At 32.3% G+C, this 12,481-nt stretch overlaps 3 protein-coding genes across 5 annotated transcripts; 1 reads left to right on the top strand and 2 right to left on the bottom strand.

Annotated features, from left to right (window-relative positions):
- Positions 1–161: 161 nt before the first annotated feature.
- LOC106753265 (guanine nucleotide-binding protein subunit beta-like protein) lies at positions 162–1,502 on the bottom strand. The gene has a single exon (XM_014635055.1). It carries the CDS (start codon positions 1,500–1,502, stop codon positions 162–164), a length of 1,341 nt encoding a protein of 446 aa, XP_014490541.1.
- A 5,250-nt stretch (positions 1,503–6,752) lies between these two features.
- LOC106755874 lies at positions 6,753–9,183 on the top strand. The gene is made up of 2 exons (XM_014638096.2): positions 6,753–7,767; positions 8,467–9,183. Exons 1-2 carry the CDS (start codon positions 7,189–7,191, stop codon positions 8,512–8,514), a joined length of 627 nt encoding a protein of 208 aa, XP_014493582.1. The 5' UTR covers positions 6,753–7,188; the 3' UTR covers positions 8,515–9,183.
- Positions 9,184–9,312: 129 nt separating this feature from the next.
- On the bottom strand, positions 9,313–11,078 carry LOC106754826 (bidirectional sugar transporter SWEET2). Of its 3 annotated transcripts, none has more exons than XM_014636896.2 (6): positions 10,773–11,071; positions 10,598–10,634; positions 10,274–10,490; positions 10,002–10,160; positions 9,783–9,902; positions 9,313–9,689 (listed from the first exon to the last, which is right to left on the bottom strand). In XM_014636896.2, the coding sequence occupies exons 1-6, from the start codon at positions 10,831–10,833 to the stop codon at positions 9,576–9,578; spliced, it is 708 nt and encodes a 235-aa protein (XP_014492382.1). In that variant the 5' UTR covers positions 10,834–11,071; the 3' UTR covers positions 9,313–9,575. The 3 variants fall into 3 exon arrangements, with proteins under 3 accessions (XP_014492382.1, XP_022634515.1, XP_022634516.1); XM_022778795.1 differs by having other exon boundaries at positions 9,575–9,689; positions 9,783–9,801; positions 10,773–11,078; XM_022778794.1 differs by lacking the exon at positions 10,598–10,634 and having other exon boundaries at positions 10,635–11,070.
- Positions 11,079–12,481: the final 1,403 nt, after the last annotated feature.

The raw sequence follows: 12,481 nt of genomic DNA, 5'->3' as shown, positions 1-12,481 counted from the left end.
AATGATTTTCCATTCACAAATTATTAGTATATATTTTCATAAAATTCTCTTCCAAATATCTGAAATTTATTTGTGCCCTGGAAAAATTCAATATGTAGATAAAATAAGAAGATTAAAATTCATTATCATTCCCAAACACCAAATAATTCTACAAAAAATTATCATGTTTCTTGAGTACACTGAGGACCAAAAGTACTAGTTCCTTCCTTCTTATCATCATTCTGGTGTTCTTCTTCATGTTCATCATCTTTGTCTTCTTCATCTTCTTCTTCTTCTTGTTCAATGGCTTTTGTAGCTTCCTTAAGGATAAGCTTCAAAAGTCTCTCATACATTTCAATCACAGATTCCAACATTTCAATGGCCTTTTTCCTGTCTTGTAATACAACATCCTTGACCTCCTCAAGGGCTGTCATTTGATTCATTGTCCTAAGAATCTCTTCTTCACATAACCTAGAACAAGTGAAGCTCCCTCCATCATTCCCTTCATCAACTGCAACATCATTTCCCTTTCCAACTCCAAACCCACCACCATTTCCCTTTATCACAATCATCTCACTAATAGTTATCAATTCATCCCCAAAAACCATCACAACTTCTCCTTTCTCAACATCCCACATCCACACACTCCCATCTTCTGCAGCAGACACCACATTCCTCTCTTCCTTCACCAAAGCCAATGACACAATACACCCACTATGCTTTTGACCCCATTTTCTCACCTTACAACCCTTATCATCACCCACTAATTTTCTACCTTCAACGTTCACCGGCCCATTATAAACAAACCCATCTGCACCACCAGCATAAAACGTTGACCCCGATGAATCTACGGCAACCCCAGAAACGGAACAAGGTAATGTCACATTCTGCATAAGGACCCCACAGTTTTCCAGATTCCAAAACTTGCATGTTCGGTCTAATGAACAAGAAACCAAAGTACCCATCACTGACTTCAAAGCAGTCACGGAATCAGAATGTGCCTTCCATTTGTGCAAGATCAAGTCTTCCACATTCTCCTCCAAGGAACCCTCAGCAACGATCTTGAAGCTAGGAACAACAACAACTGTTCCATCTTCACTGCCTGAGATAACAAGTGACCCATCGTTGCTCAGATGAAGACTGGAAACTGGACTTGAATGAACAACAATTGATCTGATGACATCCCCAGAAGAACCTGAAAGAGATAGAACACTCCCTGAGATGCCACCACCGAAGAGGAATGCTCCATCGGGTGTTGCAATGAGAGGGGCAATGGGCTCTGGCACGGGGAAGTTACGAAACACGGAAGAACCATGCCAATTGTAGATGTTGATGGAGCCTGCACCCGTGTCTGATGATACGTGTGAGGCTGCCAACAATCTCCGGCCCACCATGGTCAGGCCGCGACAGGGAGATCGGCTGCTGGAGAACCGTGTCACGGCGGCGCGGCTAACAGTCTCGTAGACCATGATTGGCCCGTCAGGGGAGCTAGTGAGGATGAGTTCGTTGGAGGAAGAAGACATGTTTTTTTGTTTACGAAGAGAATGAGGAAAGAACAACGGTGTCTGCATACACTTTCTTAGGGTTTAGTTTTATAAGTTTTTTAAATCATACCATAAAAAATACAAATGTTTGTATATGGTAGGTTTGTTAAATTTTAGTTTTATTTTTTATAATTAAATTTTTTATTTGTGTTTCTTTATTTCATTTAAAATAAGTAATCTATTGTCATATATCTAAACAAGAAGCAAATTTACTTTTAAATTTGTTAAGCCTTTTAAAGAATTCAAAAATGGATTGTCATGCAACAAATCAAACATTTTAAAGTATTTCAATATATATCATCACTTGTTTAGTATATAGTACAGTAGTTTTTCATTGTTTATAAATGATAAATAACTTTTATGTACAAGTTGATAGATTTTTTTATAAGTTTGTACATGTTGGTAAATGTTTCTACATAACTTTCCATTTAACATTTTGTTTTTATCTGTTATATCATCAAAATGGTAAATGGTAAATTTTTTTTAATATAATAATTATTTACTCCATCTTTGAGGTAACGAACTTATTCCATATATATTTTAATAACTTAATTACACAATAATCAATCATGTATTGATTATTGTATTTATTAACATTCATTTATTTTTTAACCACTTATAAAATAAAATTAATTACATATATACACGTCACTTATTACATACACGAGATAAAGATGAGTGAAAATATCTAGCTAGTTTACCATTATATATCCAACTAGATTTAAATAAAGATTCTTAATATTAGTTTAAAACTTAGTATATTATTTGAACACTTAGATAAATCATTATGTACAGTAATAAAATCCATTATATCAATGTTAAAATTTGTTACTTTAAAGTATGTTTATAAACTAAATCTTTCCCAATATTCATATATATATATATATATATATATATATGCGATAAATTTTATAACAATTATTTATTTTTGTTTGCAAAATTACGAATACAATTAAATATATTATTTTATTAAATATAATATAATTAATAGAGATTTTCAATTTATAGTTATCTTAAATAATAAAATATTTAATGTTAAGAAAAGTCAATCGTATTTATTGTTAATTATAGTATTTAATAAATATAGCAGTTAATACTATATATAATTATAATATTAATTATGGTATATGTAATAAAAATAATATATTTATCAAATATTATATGTTTTTAACCTGTTCTAATTATTTATATGATAAACAATACTTAATATGGACCAACTTAATATATTCCATTTCCAAAATGATGTTATCAGAATTTGAACAATTTAATTATGAGACAAGATTCTTACTATTTGAGTCAATCCATATAAATATTTTCTTCATTATTTATATAATTAATTGATGCTAAATTATTTAGTAAATATATTATATATTTTAACGACTATACATCTTAAAATAGAAGGACATATTTATAGATAAAATAGTTATATTGATGTTTCTAACACTTACATCCCAACTTGGGAAGCACATGAATAAGGATTTTTTTTTTCACCCCTTGGTCTTACTTCTTTTTATCTTCAACTCATCTCATTCATTTTCATTTTCATTTATCTTTCAAGTCCACATATTATTTATAGTGACACTATGCCTAAGAAAAGTCTTCAATTACCACTCTCAAAGTCTTTATGCACATTGTCTAGCATCAAAGCAGCATTGAAACACTATGCCTAAGAAAAGTAAGCGGAGAGCTTCTAAGCGGCTGCAGTTTATTCATGCAGATCTGTGCGGACCCATTCAACCAACATCAAAGAGAAAAATAAAATGCTTCCTAAGTTTTATTGATGATCTATCACGTAAAACACGTGTGTATTTTTTGGGTGAGAAATCTAAAGTTTTTTCTTTCTTTAAAAGCTTTAAGGCAATGGTTGAAAAAGAAACTGGAGAAAACATTGTATGTTTGAGGACAAATATGGGAGGTGAATTTTCTTCAAAAGTATTTGATGTTTTTTGTAGAAATGAAGGAATAAGGAGGCAATTAAGTGCTGCATATACTCCCTAGTAGAATGAAGTTGTTGAAAGAAAGAATAAAACCATTGTATTTTAAAAGCTTTAAGGCAATGGTTGAAAAAGAAACTGGAGAAAACATTGTATGTTTGAGGACGGATATGGGAGGTGAATTTTCTTCAAAAGTATTTGATGTTTTTTTGTAGAAATCAAGGAATAAGGAGGCAATTAACTGCCGCATATACTCCCTAGCATAATGGAGTTGATGAAAGGAAGGATAGAACCATCATGAATATGGTTTGTGCAATTTTGAATGGAAGGCAGGTACCTAAAGTTTTTTGGCCATAAGCAACAAAATGGTGTGCTTATATTCTGAATAGGAGCCCCCACAACAATAGTAAAAGATAAAACTCCTAAAGAAGTCTAGAGTGGAGTGAAGCCTTCTATAGACTACTTTCGAGTCATTGGTTGTCTTGCCCATGTTCACACACTTGATCAACAACGAATTAAGCTCGATGATAAGAGTAAACAATGTGTTTTGTTGGGGGTTAGTGATGAGTCCAAAACATACATGTTATTTGATCTAGTCAACAAATGAATTACAATTAGCAAGGATGTAATATTTGAAGAGCATTAAGGCTAGAATTAGGAGCATAATAAAGCAGAGAATCAACAAAATATTGTTGAATGGGAGGAACATGATGAGAATAGTTTTGGTATACAACTTGACACACCAAACAGTGAGGAGTAGTAACAAGCACAGTCACAAAATGCTACTGAAACAGATTCTAGAATTAAGTCTCACACGCTAGTACTTGAGACTCCACTTGAAGGAAGGGTTAAAAGGCATCGCAAAGAACCTATTTGGATGGTAGATTATGAAGAAGGAGAAGGATTTTCTGATGATGATACAAGGGCGATTCTTACAATAGTAATTGTCAAGAGTAAGAAATGACGCGATGCAATGATAAAAGAGATTAAAGCTATAGGAAAAAATCAAACGTGGAAATTAACCGAGATGCCAAAAGAAGTGAAGCCAATTGGAGTCAAATGGGTATACAAGACCAAGCTAAATGAGAATGGAGATATTGACGAATACAAAGCAAGGTTGGTAGCAAAAGGATATGCACAACACTTTGGAATGGATTATATAGAGGTATTTGCACCTGTTTCCAAACTAAACACTATTCGTATAATCCTTTCATTGGTTGCACAAAATGGATGGATCATATTTCAGTTGGATGTGAAAAGCGCATTCCTTCATGGAGAACTTAAGGAAGAAATCTATGCACAACAATCGATTGAGTTTATAAAGAAGGGAGAAGAAGAAGAAGTATACAAGCTAAGAAAGACACTATATGGACTCAAACATTCACTAAGGGCATGGTATAATAGGATAAAAGGATATTTTCTACAAAATGGTTATGAAAAAGTGAACATACATTGTTTACAAAGTTAGCTGATGGAGGTAAAATTTTAATTATGAGTTTATATGTGGATAATCTAATTTATACTAGGATTTATATTTTCTGAAAACATCCTAATAATGATTTTTAAATTTTTTCAATTTATTTATGACATTCTCATCAGCAGCCATTAATATTCTCCTATTCCTAAGGTTGGAGCAATTTATAAACAATAACCGCAATAACTATAAACATATACATCAATGACATGAAAACTATGTATGGGTGAAAATTGACGTGAAAATTATTTAACATTAAAAATTAAGTATCGTGACTTTATTTTTTTCTCTCCTCCTTCTCTAATTCCAAGTACAAGAATTGTTATGCATAAAATGTACGATACCAAAATGCTCAAAAAAATATGATAGTCAAACTTGATAGACCTTTCATATTATCAATCCAAAAAACTTCTATAATATTTGGAAAGAAACGAAAAGCCATTAAATGTTCGAAAGCTCTTAAAAAAAGTATCAATGTTTAGTAAATGTGTTCCAATCTTTGAGCTCTACAAACCTTGATTTTCATTTAATTCTTTGTCAAAATTTTGATGTTTAAAATAGCATGAAAATCACAAAGTTATAAAAGGTTTCTACACATATAAATTATAAAGGGTAAAATAGGCAATTTCAAATATATAGGGTGTAGGAAAAAAGTTATGGTGGAAATAAATTGCGGTATCCTCGGTTTTTTTTTCTTAATTGTTTTATTTTTCTTTCCAAAACTATTATTTTCTGAAAAGTATAGTACTATTGCACGAATTTTATTAGAAGCATTGACTTAAATTCACTTTTAAATCAATCTTAAGATATTAAAACCACAGAATACATATAGTAAAGGGTTAAAAAATAATAAATAAATAAATTTATAACATTAATGTACTAGGAACCTTGGACGTCTTAGATGGATGACCCAGTGAATGCGATGAGATGGACGGTTAGCCCAAAAGGATCGTGTCAAGGATTAAGAAGAAGATGGATTAAATTAAACAAATATAGGATTAAAGGTTATTGGGGTGTGATTGAGCCTTGATTAAGGTTTCACTAATCCCAGAACCATATGTTATATATAGAAGTCAAAGGTAAAAGATAAGTAGATTCATTTGTTGCACATTTAATACTACGTTCTGATTATCGAACGGATTCCTGAACTGACTTTAGCATCGGAGGACCTTTGACAGGTATCCTCCCGAACAGACTTAGACAAAGAAAAACGGAGAAGACAATCGATAAAGAAAAGAAATTGTGGAGGGATTAGATGACTCGACCTCACGATACCGTAAAAAATAATCTTAATATTGGTTTCAAAAAGTAGTTTTATCAACACTAAACCTTCCAATTCCGTTACCACAGTTTTCAATATGACATTTGAGTAAAACTTTTAAATGATTTGATTTACTGTTATTTCATATCAATTTTTATATTACTGATGGAAACACGCGTATTATAAAAATGTACGTGTTTATTTTTCTTGATTACAAAAAATAATACAATTATTATTAATAATATTATTATAAAAAAATATAAATCATTTTTATAATTTTATTACAGAAAGAATGTTTATTATAGATAATTATTTTAATTAAAAAACAGTTAAATGTAGAAAAGCAATTTTTATTTATTATTTTAATTTGATACCAAACTAATTCTTCTTCATGGTTGACTTATTTGAAAGTAAAGTGATATATATTTTCTATCATAATATATTAACAATTTTTTTTTACTAAATTATGTGTGATTATTTTATTATTTTATATATTTAAAATAGACTAATCATGACCTACGGGTTGTAAAAAAGTTATCAATATCATTATCAGTTAATCACTTGTTTAGATGATAATTTCTCGTAATCACATCTTTAAATTTTAGTTTCCATGAGCTCTCTAGCAGAGTAGAAGCACACATCTTATATTTCCCATTCCCAAAGATCTAAAACTGAGTTTTCCATGACTTGATGACAACCACAGAATTCTCGTGAGAAGCCTTTATTAATCATTGAACGGTGAGCCACCTTTCAATTCAACGGATAGCAATATTAAGTAGATACAAGAGGTGTTTATTGGGGCCCAAATTTCAACATTTCCATTAGCGGTGGACCTCATATGAAACTTGCCAACCCAACATGGCAACATCATCATCAATGTTTCATCATACTTTCATTATTCTACATTAATTACCAAACATATTCCGCTAAAACAACCTAGGCTCCTCCTCAATTCACTTGGTCATACTCAAAGTAGAAAAAGGAAAAAGAAAACTCATGGAAGCTTTGTGGGATTTGGAAGACAAATTGAAGATTTCAACACTAGGTGCTGTTCTTCTTCTTGCATGTGCAAGCCTTGCTCTTGTGTGCCTCTGCATTGTTGTTACACTTAGAAGGAAGGCCATTAACAATAAGATTGTAAACCAAGAGGGTGCTTTAGATGAAGACAATGAAAAGAATACCACAATTACAAACACTAATACTAATTTTGATGCTACTATTACTACTACTACTACTACAACTACAGAATGGTCAAAACCAGGTTGTGTAGGGTGGATTTCAGTCAAGAGGGTTCTGATGGGGTCAATGCTGTGGAGCAAGGCAAGGAAATTGGAGGAGAACATTGCATGGCAGAGAGAGAGGGGATCCCCACTACTTGGCTTACAAAGGCAGCAGGGTCTTCAAAGTGGGTGGCAAAGCCATAACTCAGAATCTCCAGTGTGGCAAAGACCAATACTAAGAGGGGAGAAGTGTGAGTTGCCAAGTTTTAGTGGCCTCATTCTCTATGATGAAAGAGGAAGACTTCTTCGTCATTCACAGAATCAAATTCACCACTTCATTGAAACATCACAACAGGTAATTCTTATCATCATATAGGATACTAAGGTTCTTAACTGTACATAGGATCATTCTTTGCAAACACATTAGTTTTAAGACCAACATGATGAATGGGGGACAGACAGCTTCTTCGTGCTCCTCCATAGTTCTTCCTGCACCTCCATATACTTAAAAATTTCAAACCCTTTTGAGTTCCGGAATTCGTATTCCAAACAAAAGTGTATTTTAACATGGCATATGGAGTTGCAGGAAGAAGTTGCAATGGGGACAATGATGATACTAGACCTATTTGGTACCTATAAAGTAAAATGAGTGAATGCATGATATTTATGTCCATTTCTTTTTAAGCACAATTAGGATCTTTGAATATATCCTTACAAGTTTTGGTCTTGTGGGAGTGATCTTCGTTTTGAAGATTAATCACATCTAAAACTCTTAGTCCCTCATGGATACATGTTCAATGAGAATCAAAATAAAATCCTCTTCTACACCCCCAACATTTGTTGCCAAAATTGAGTTGTTTGTGTTCATTTTAAATGAATGCATAGATGCACACACAAAAAAGTTTGAATTTTCTTCCACAATAACTTCTTGTTACTCAATAGGTGCAACAGTGTTTGCTTCACAATACTGAATCACAGGAATGTCTCTGTTTCAGTTTCAGGCAACATTTTTGCTGCATTTGTTTATGTCTAATTTTTATTCTGTTTGATGCAGGAAGTAGGAACTGTTACAGTGAGGACTACTCTAAGAGACTTACTTTAGTACTCGCTTACTGGGTTTTTCTATCTCTGTGAAGTTGTAGCAGACAGACAATGAGGTTTCACAGTAATGACATGGTGTGATCAGTTCAAATATGTAACTATCATTTCATAAAATTGCAGTTTTTTCCAAGAATTCAATTATGCATTTTCCATTTCAGTATCATTTCATAATTGACGCATTAGGAAGCTGCATTAACAAAAGCAAAGAATAAAAAGAACGTAAAGGAAGTTTATGGATATCTAAAAATTGTGGAAACTACGCAAAAATGGTATCTAGTTTAACTGACACATTATCAACTAGGAGATCAGTTACAACTTTTTATCAACTTAATACTTGGTTTACTGGGAAATCCTATTTTTATGCAAATGTCAAATGTTAACACTATTCTTTTAAGTTTCTTCCTTCAGTCACCTAATGGCTCTAATCTTACTTAGAATATTTTAACTACAAAGTTCATGCTCACATGCAAGTTTGCTATAATTGATCATTAGCATTGTTACGGGTTACACAAGTGTCCCGTGACGTAATCCAGGTGCACCGAGTCATAATCGAATACAATTGTTAAAGGAGAACTTAGATGAATCGAGTCACAATCAAATTGTATATTTAAGCTTTACACTCTAACTATTAGCTATAGCTTTTTATTTAGTGGTAAGTCCATTGATATCAAAGTCAAAGTTACGAATTCAATTCCCAGTAGAACATTGGTCTAGGAAGAGATTATTTCAAATTGCACTGGTATTTTTGTATACAAGTTGGTTTCTACCATATTCATTCTCATATAGCAACAATAGAAAGTTGACATAAGGCACAGCCAGAAATGAAATTAAAATATAGTGAAAAGTTTCAATGCAATTCACACATCTCCATGAATTGCGTGGAAAAACTTCACACACAACACTATAAATTTCACTCATTCAACTAATGGAAAACATTTCAAACACATAGAATTGCTGCTACTAATTTCAGAGAAGTATCTCACCGACGAAAAGACCATAAATCTTAATCAATCATGATGCATTTGCCTATGCCTCCACTTTGCCAACACTCACCAGCATGGATCATTCACACGATACTATCAAGGGCTGTCTGTAGTTTTCAGTGGATGAACTCTTGTAATAGAAATATAATATCAATTGCACAATTCCTAAAACAGTTCCTATCCCATTTGGCACCTAGAAAATCAAAGACAGACAGATTTATTTCATATCAAATCAACAAAACTAAAATGAGTATCTCGAAAACAATCGAGCTGAAAGGAAACTCACATAAATGAATGTATCATCACTGACCAATCCGTAAAGAAAGAAAGAGATGCTCATCAGGAAGGTGGAAAGTGAAAGATAAAAAGGCATAAATTCTACACTTTTTGTCCGAATGACCAATTTCTGAGAAGTTACAAAGACAAAATATGTAAAACAAATTCACCAAAGTAACAGATGCAGAAACTGATAAATGGATTGGTGTCTAGGAAGTGACAAACATACAATTATAAACAATGGAGAGGCAAACATTGAAATGAGAGAAGCACAACTCAAGAGTCCCACAAACATCCGTCTCATTGCCCTGTCATCAATTTGCAAGCTCCCAACTAGTATGATCACAAATATGCCCAAAACTGCTAAGAGTAATCCAAGCATTCTCACCTATCAAATGACAGTTTATAGTACACAACAGCTTAAGAAAATAAACCAATTTTTTATTTTTATTTTTTGCATTTATCATTCACAAGACTCCAATAGTTCATCAAAAGATTAACCTTTCTTGCTTTCTCAGCATAAATCAAGAAGATGGTTATGTACACAAGCTGAAAGACTCCCCCAATTGTATTAACAGTTGTCACCAACAGATTATCAGGTGATATAAGAGGTGTGCCATACCACAAGCAGATCAAGCAGTTCAAGAGAGAATAAACATATGGCAGCCCTGAGAACATTTCTGTTGACCCATTTCTGATGATTCTCCTAAATGTAGGTCTAGAGTTCAGAACAGAACAGAAGAGTTATTATCATCAATGAAAAGATAAACAACAAACTCTTCTCAGCTCAATTATTGTCAAAGGTGTTCACTTTAAGAAACTTACATGGGCGATAAAAACAACCCAAAAGCAAACATGTTACCTGCAGTCCAAGAAGTGTATATCATGATCAACACAGAGATGGGTCCAAATTTAATCTCAAAAAGTAAAGTTTTTTCATCTAGTTTTCAATCTTTCCAACCAGAATAAATCACCCCATAAAGAAAAGGAGTTAAAATACCAGCAACTCCTGCTGCATCTTTGCCAACCTCACAGATGGAATAAACACCCAACAGAGACATCACTGTTCAATCGACAAAACCAGCTTTGACAGAAACAAACTAATCCTTCAGTTTAGTACATACATGTACAAGAATGTAATAAATCGATATGAACTTTTGGATATGCTTGTTCTGTCTCTCTTCTCTCTAGTCAAAAGCCCACTTTTGGTAAAACACTTTTCTATCTCTCCCAAAATCTAATTATAAGAGTTGGTCACTGCTAATGACATGTTTTATAAAACACGTTCTCCTCATGTTCTTGGTCATAATGGTCATAGCTGGCACTTGACAGAAAAACTCCATAGAACACGCTTTTGTGCCCTAATTTGAACCTTAATTACATATGCTGACGTGGATCTAAATGTTTCTATAAACTTTTTTAATACAAAGGAGTATAAAACAAGACATACTATTGTCGGTTCCTTCCTGTACTTTCATACCTTTTTTCTTGTATTTTTTTAGAAAAACAAAATTATACAATTTTGTATAATCTAAAATAAATTAAAGCTTAATACCTCTATTCATCCTCATATTTGGATGTTAATCTCAGTTTCATCCTCAAGTTTTGAATTGTCTCAATTAGGTCATAATTTTTATAAAAATGCACACATTTTACCCTAACCGTTAAGTTGTCTCAAACGACGTTAATTGATACTGAGATGAAATTTTTATTTTAGGCTTAATTCATCCCTTGGTCCTTATGTTTGTGTGAAAATCTCAGATCGGTCCTCAAGTTTTGAATCAAGTTCTTATGAAATGCAAACATTTTACAACATTTTACCTCAACCATTAAGTGTGTATTGAGACGATATTAACTTTGAACTGAGCTGTAATTTTTTTTATGTTTTAAAATTATTAAATATACGTGGCTATGGTATTTCTTTTTCCTTCCAATCACTTATTGCACTTTTTCCTCAAGTCCTTATGAAATGCAAACATTATTTTACAACATTTTACCCCAACCTTAACTGTATTGAGACGGCATTAACTTTGAAATGAGCTGTAATTTTTTTTTATGTTTTAAAATCATTAAATCCACGTGTGTATGGTCTTTCTTTTTCCTTCCAATCACTGATCACATTTCACTCATTCCTCCACCCTCAAACCCCTCGACTCACCTTTTCTCCCTCTCAAACTAAAAAATGTCGCCGTTGTGGACAATTCAAAAATTATGACCCATTTGACACAATTCAAAACTTGAGGACCGAACTGAGATTTTCACACAAACATAAGGACCAAGAGAGAGATTAAGCCTAAAATAAACAAAATCATCTTAGCATCAATTAACGTCGTTTAAGACAACTTAACGATTAGGGTAAAATGTGTGCATTTTTACAAAAATTATGACTTAGACAGTTCAAAACTTGAGGACCAAACTGATATTTGCACACAAATATGAGAACCAATGGAGGTATTAAGCCATAAATTAATTGAAAGATAAAAGTTAAAAATAACTTTTAAATTATACAATTCAAAATTTAAGAAGAATAAGATTGAATTAGTGATAAAAGCTAAAAAGAAAATGAGGAGAGGTTGTAAATTTTGTATTCTATAATTTGAAGTTATTTTTCTCTTTATGTTATTTAATAATAAAATATATTTTTAGAAAAAAATAACTTCTAAATTTCATAATCTAAAAGTAAAACAAAAAATCTTATATAAAATAAAA

Source organism: Vigna radiata, chromosome 2 (assembly GCF_000741045.1).
Source record: "Vigna radiata var. radiata cultivar VC1973A chromosome 2, Vradiata_ver6, whole genome shotgun sequence".
NCBI classification, from domain to species: domain Eukaryota; kingdom Viridiplantae; phylum Streptophyta; class Magnoliopsida; order Fabales; family Fabaceae; genus Vigna; species Vigna radiata.
Note: the sequence above shows the minus strand (reverse complement) of the source record. Positions and strands in the feature narration are given on the sequence as shown.

What these genes read in the sequence shown, in the direction of transcription:
- LOC106755874 (XM_014638096.2), top strand. Translation starts at nt 7,189, where the DNA reads ATGGAAGCTTTGTGGGATTTGGAAGACAAATTGAAGATTTCAACACTA. An exon ending in TCATTGAAACATCACAACAG is followed by an intron (nt 7,768 to 8,466) that starts GTAATTCTTATC and finishes TGTTTGATGCAG; the next exon opens with GAAGTAGGAACTGTTACAGT.
- LOC106753265 (XM_014635055.1), bottom strand. Translation starts at nt 1,502, where the DNA reads ATGTCTTCTTCCTCCAACGAACTCATCCTCACTAGCTCCCCTGACGGG.
- LOC106754826 (XM_014636896.2), bottom strand. Translation starts at nt 10,833, where the DNA reads ATGTCTCTGTTGGGTGTTTATTCCATCTGTGAGGTTGGCAAAGATGCA. An exon ending in ATGCTGAGAAAGCAAGAAAG is followed by an intron (nt 10,161 to 10,273) that starts GTTAATCTTTTG and finishes GTCATTTGATAG; the next exon opens with GTGAGAATGCTTGGATTACT. An exon ending in GTGATGATACATTCATTTAT is followed by an intron (nt 9,690 to 9,782) that starts GTGAGTTTCCTT and finishes TTGATTTTCTAG; the next exon opens with GTGCCAAATGGGATAGGAAC.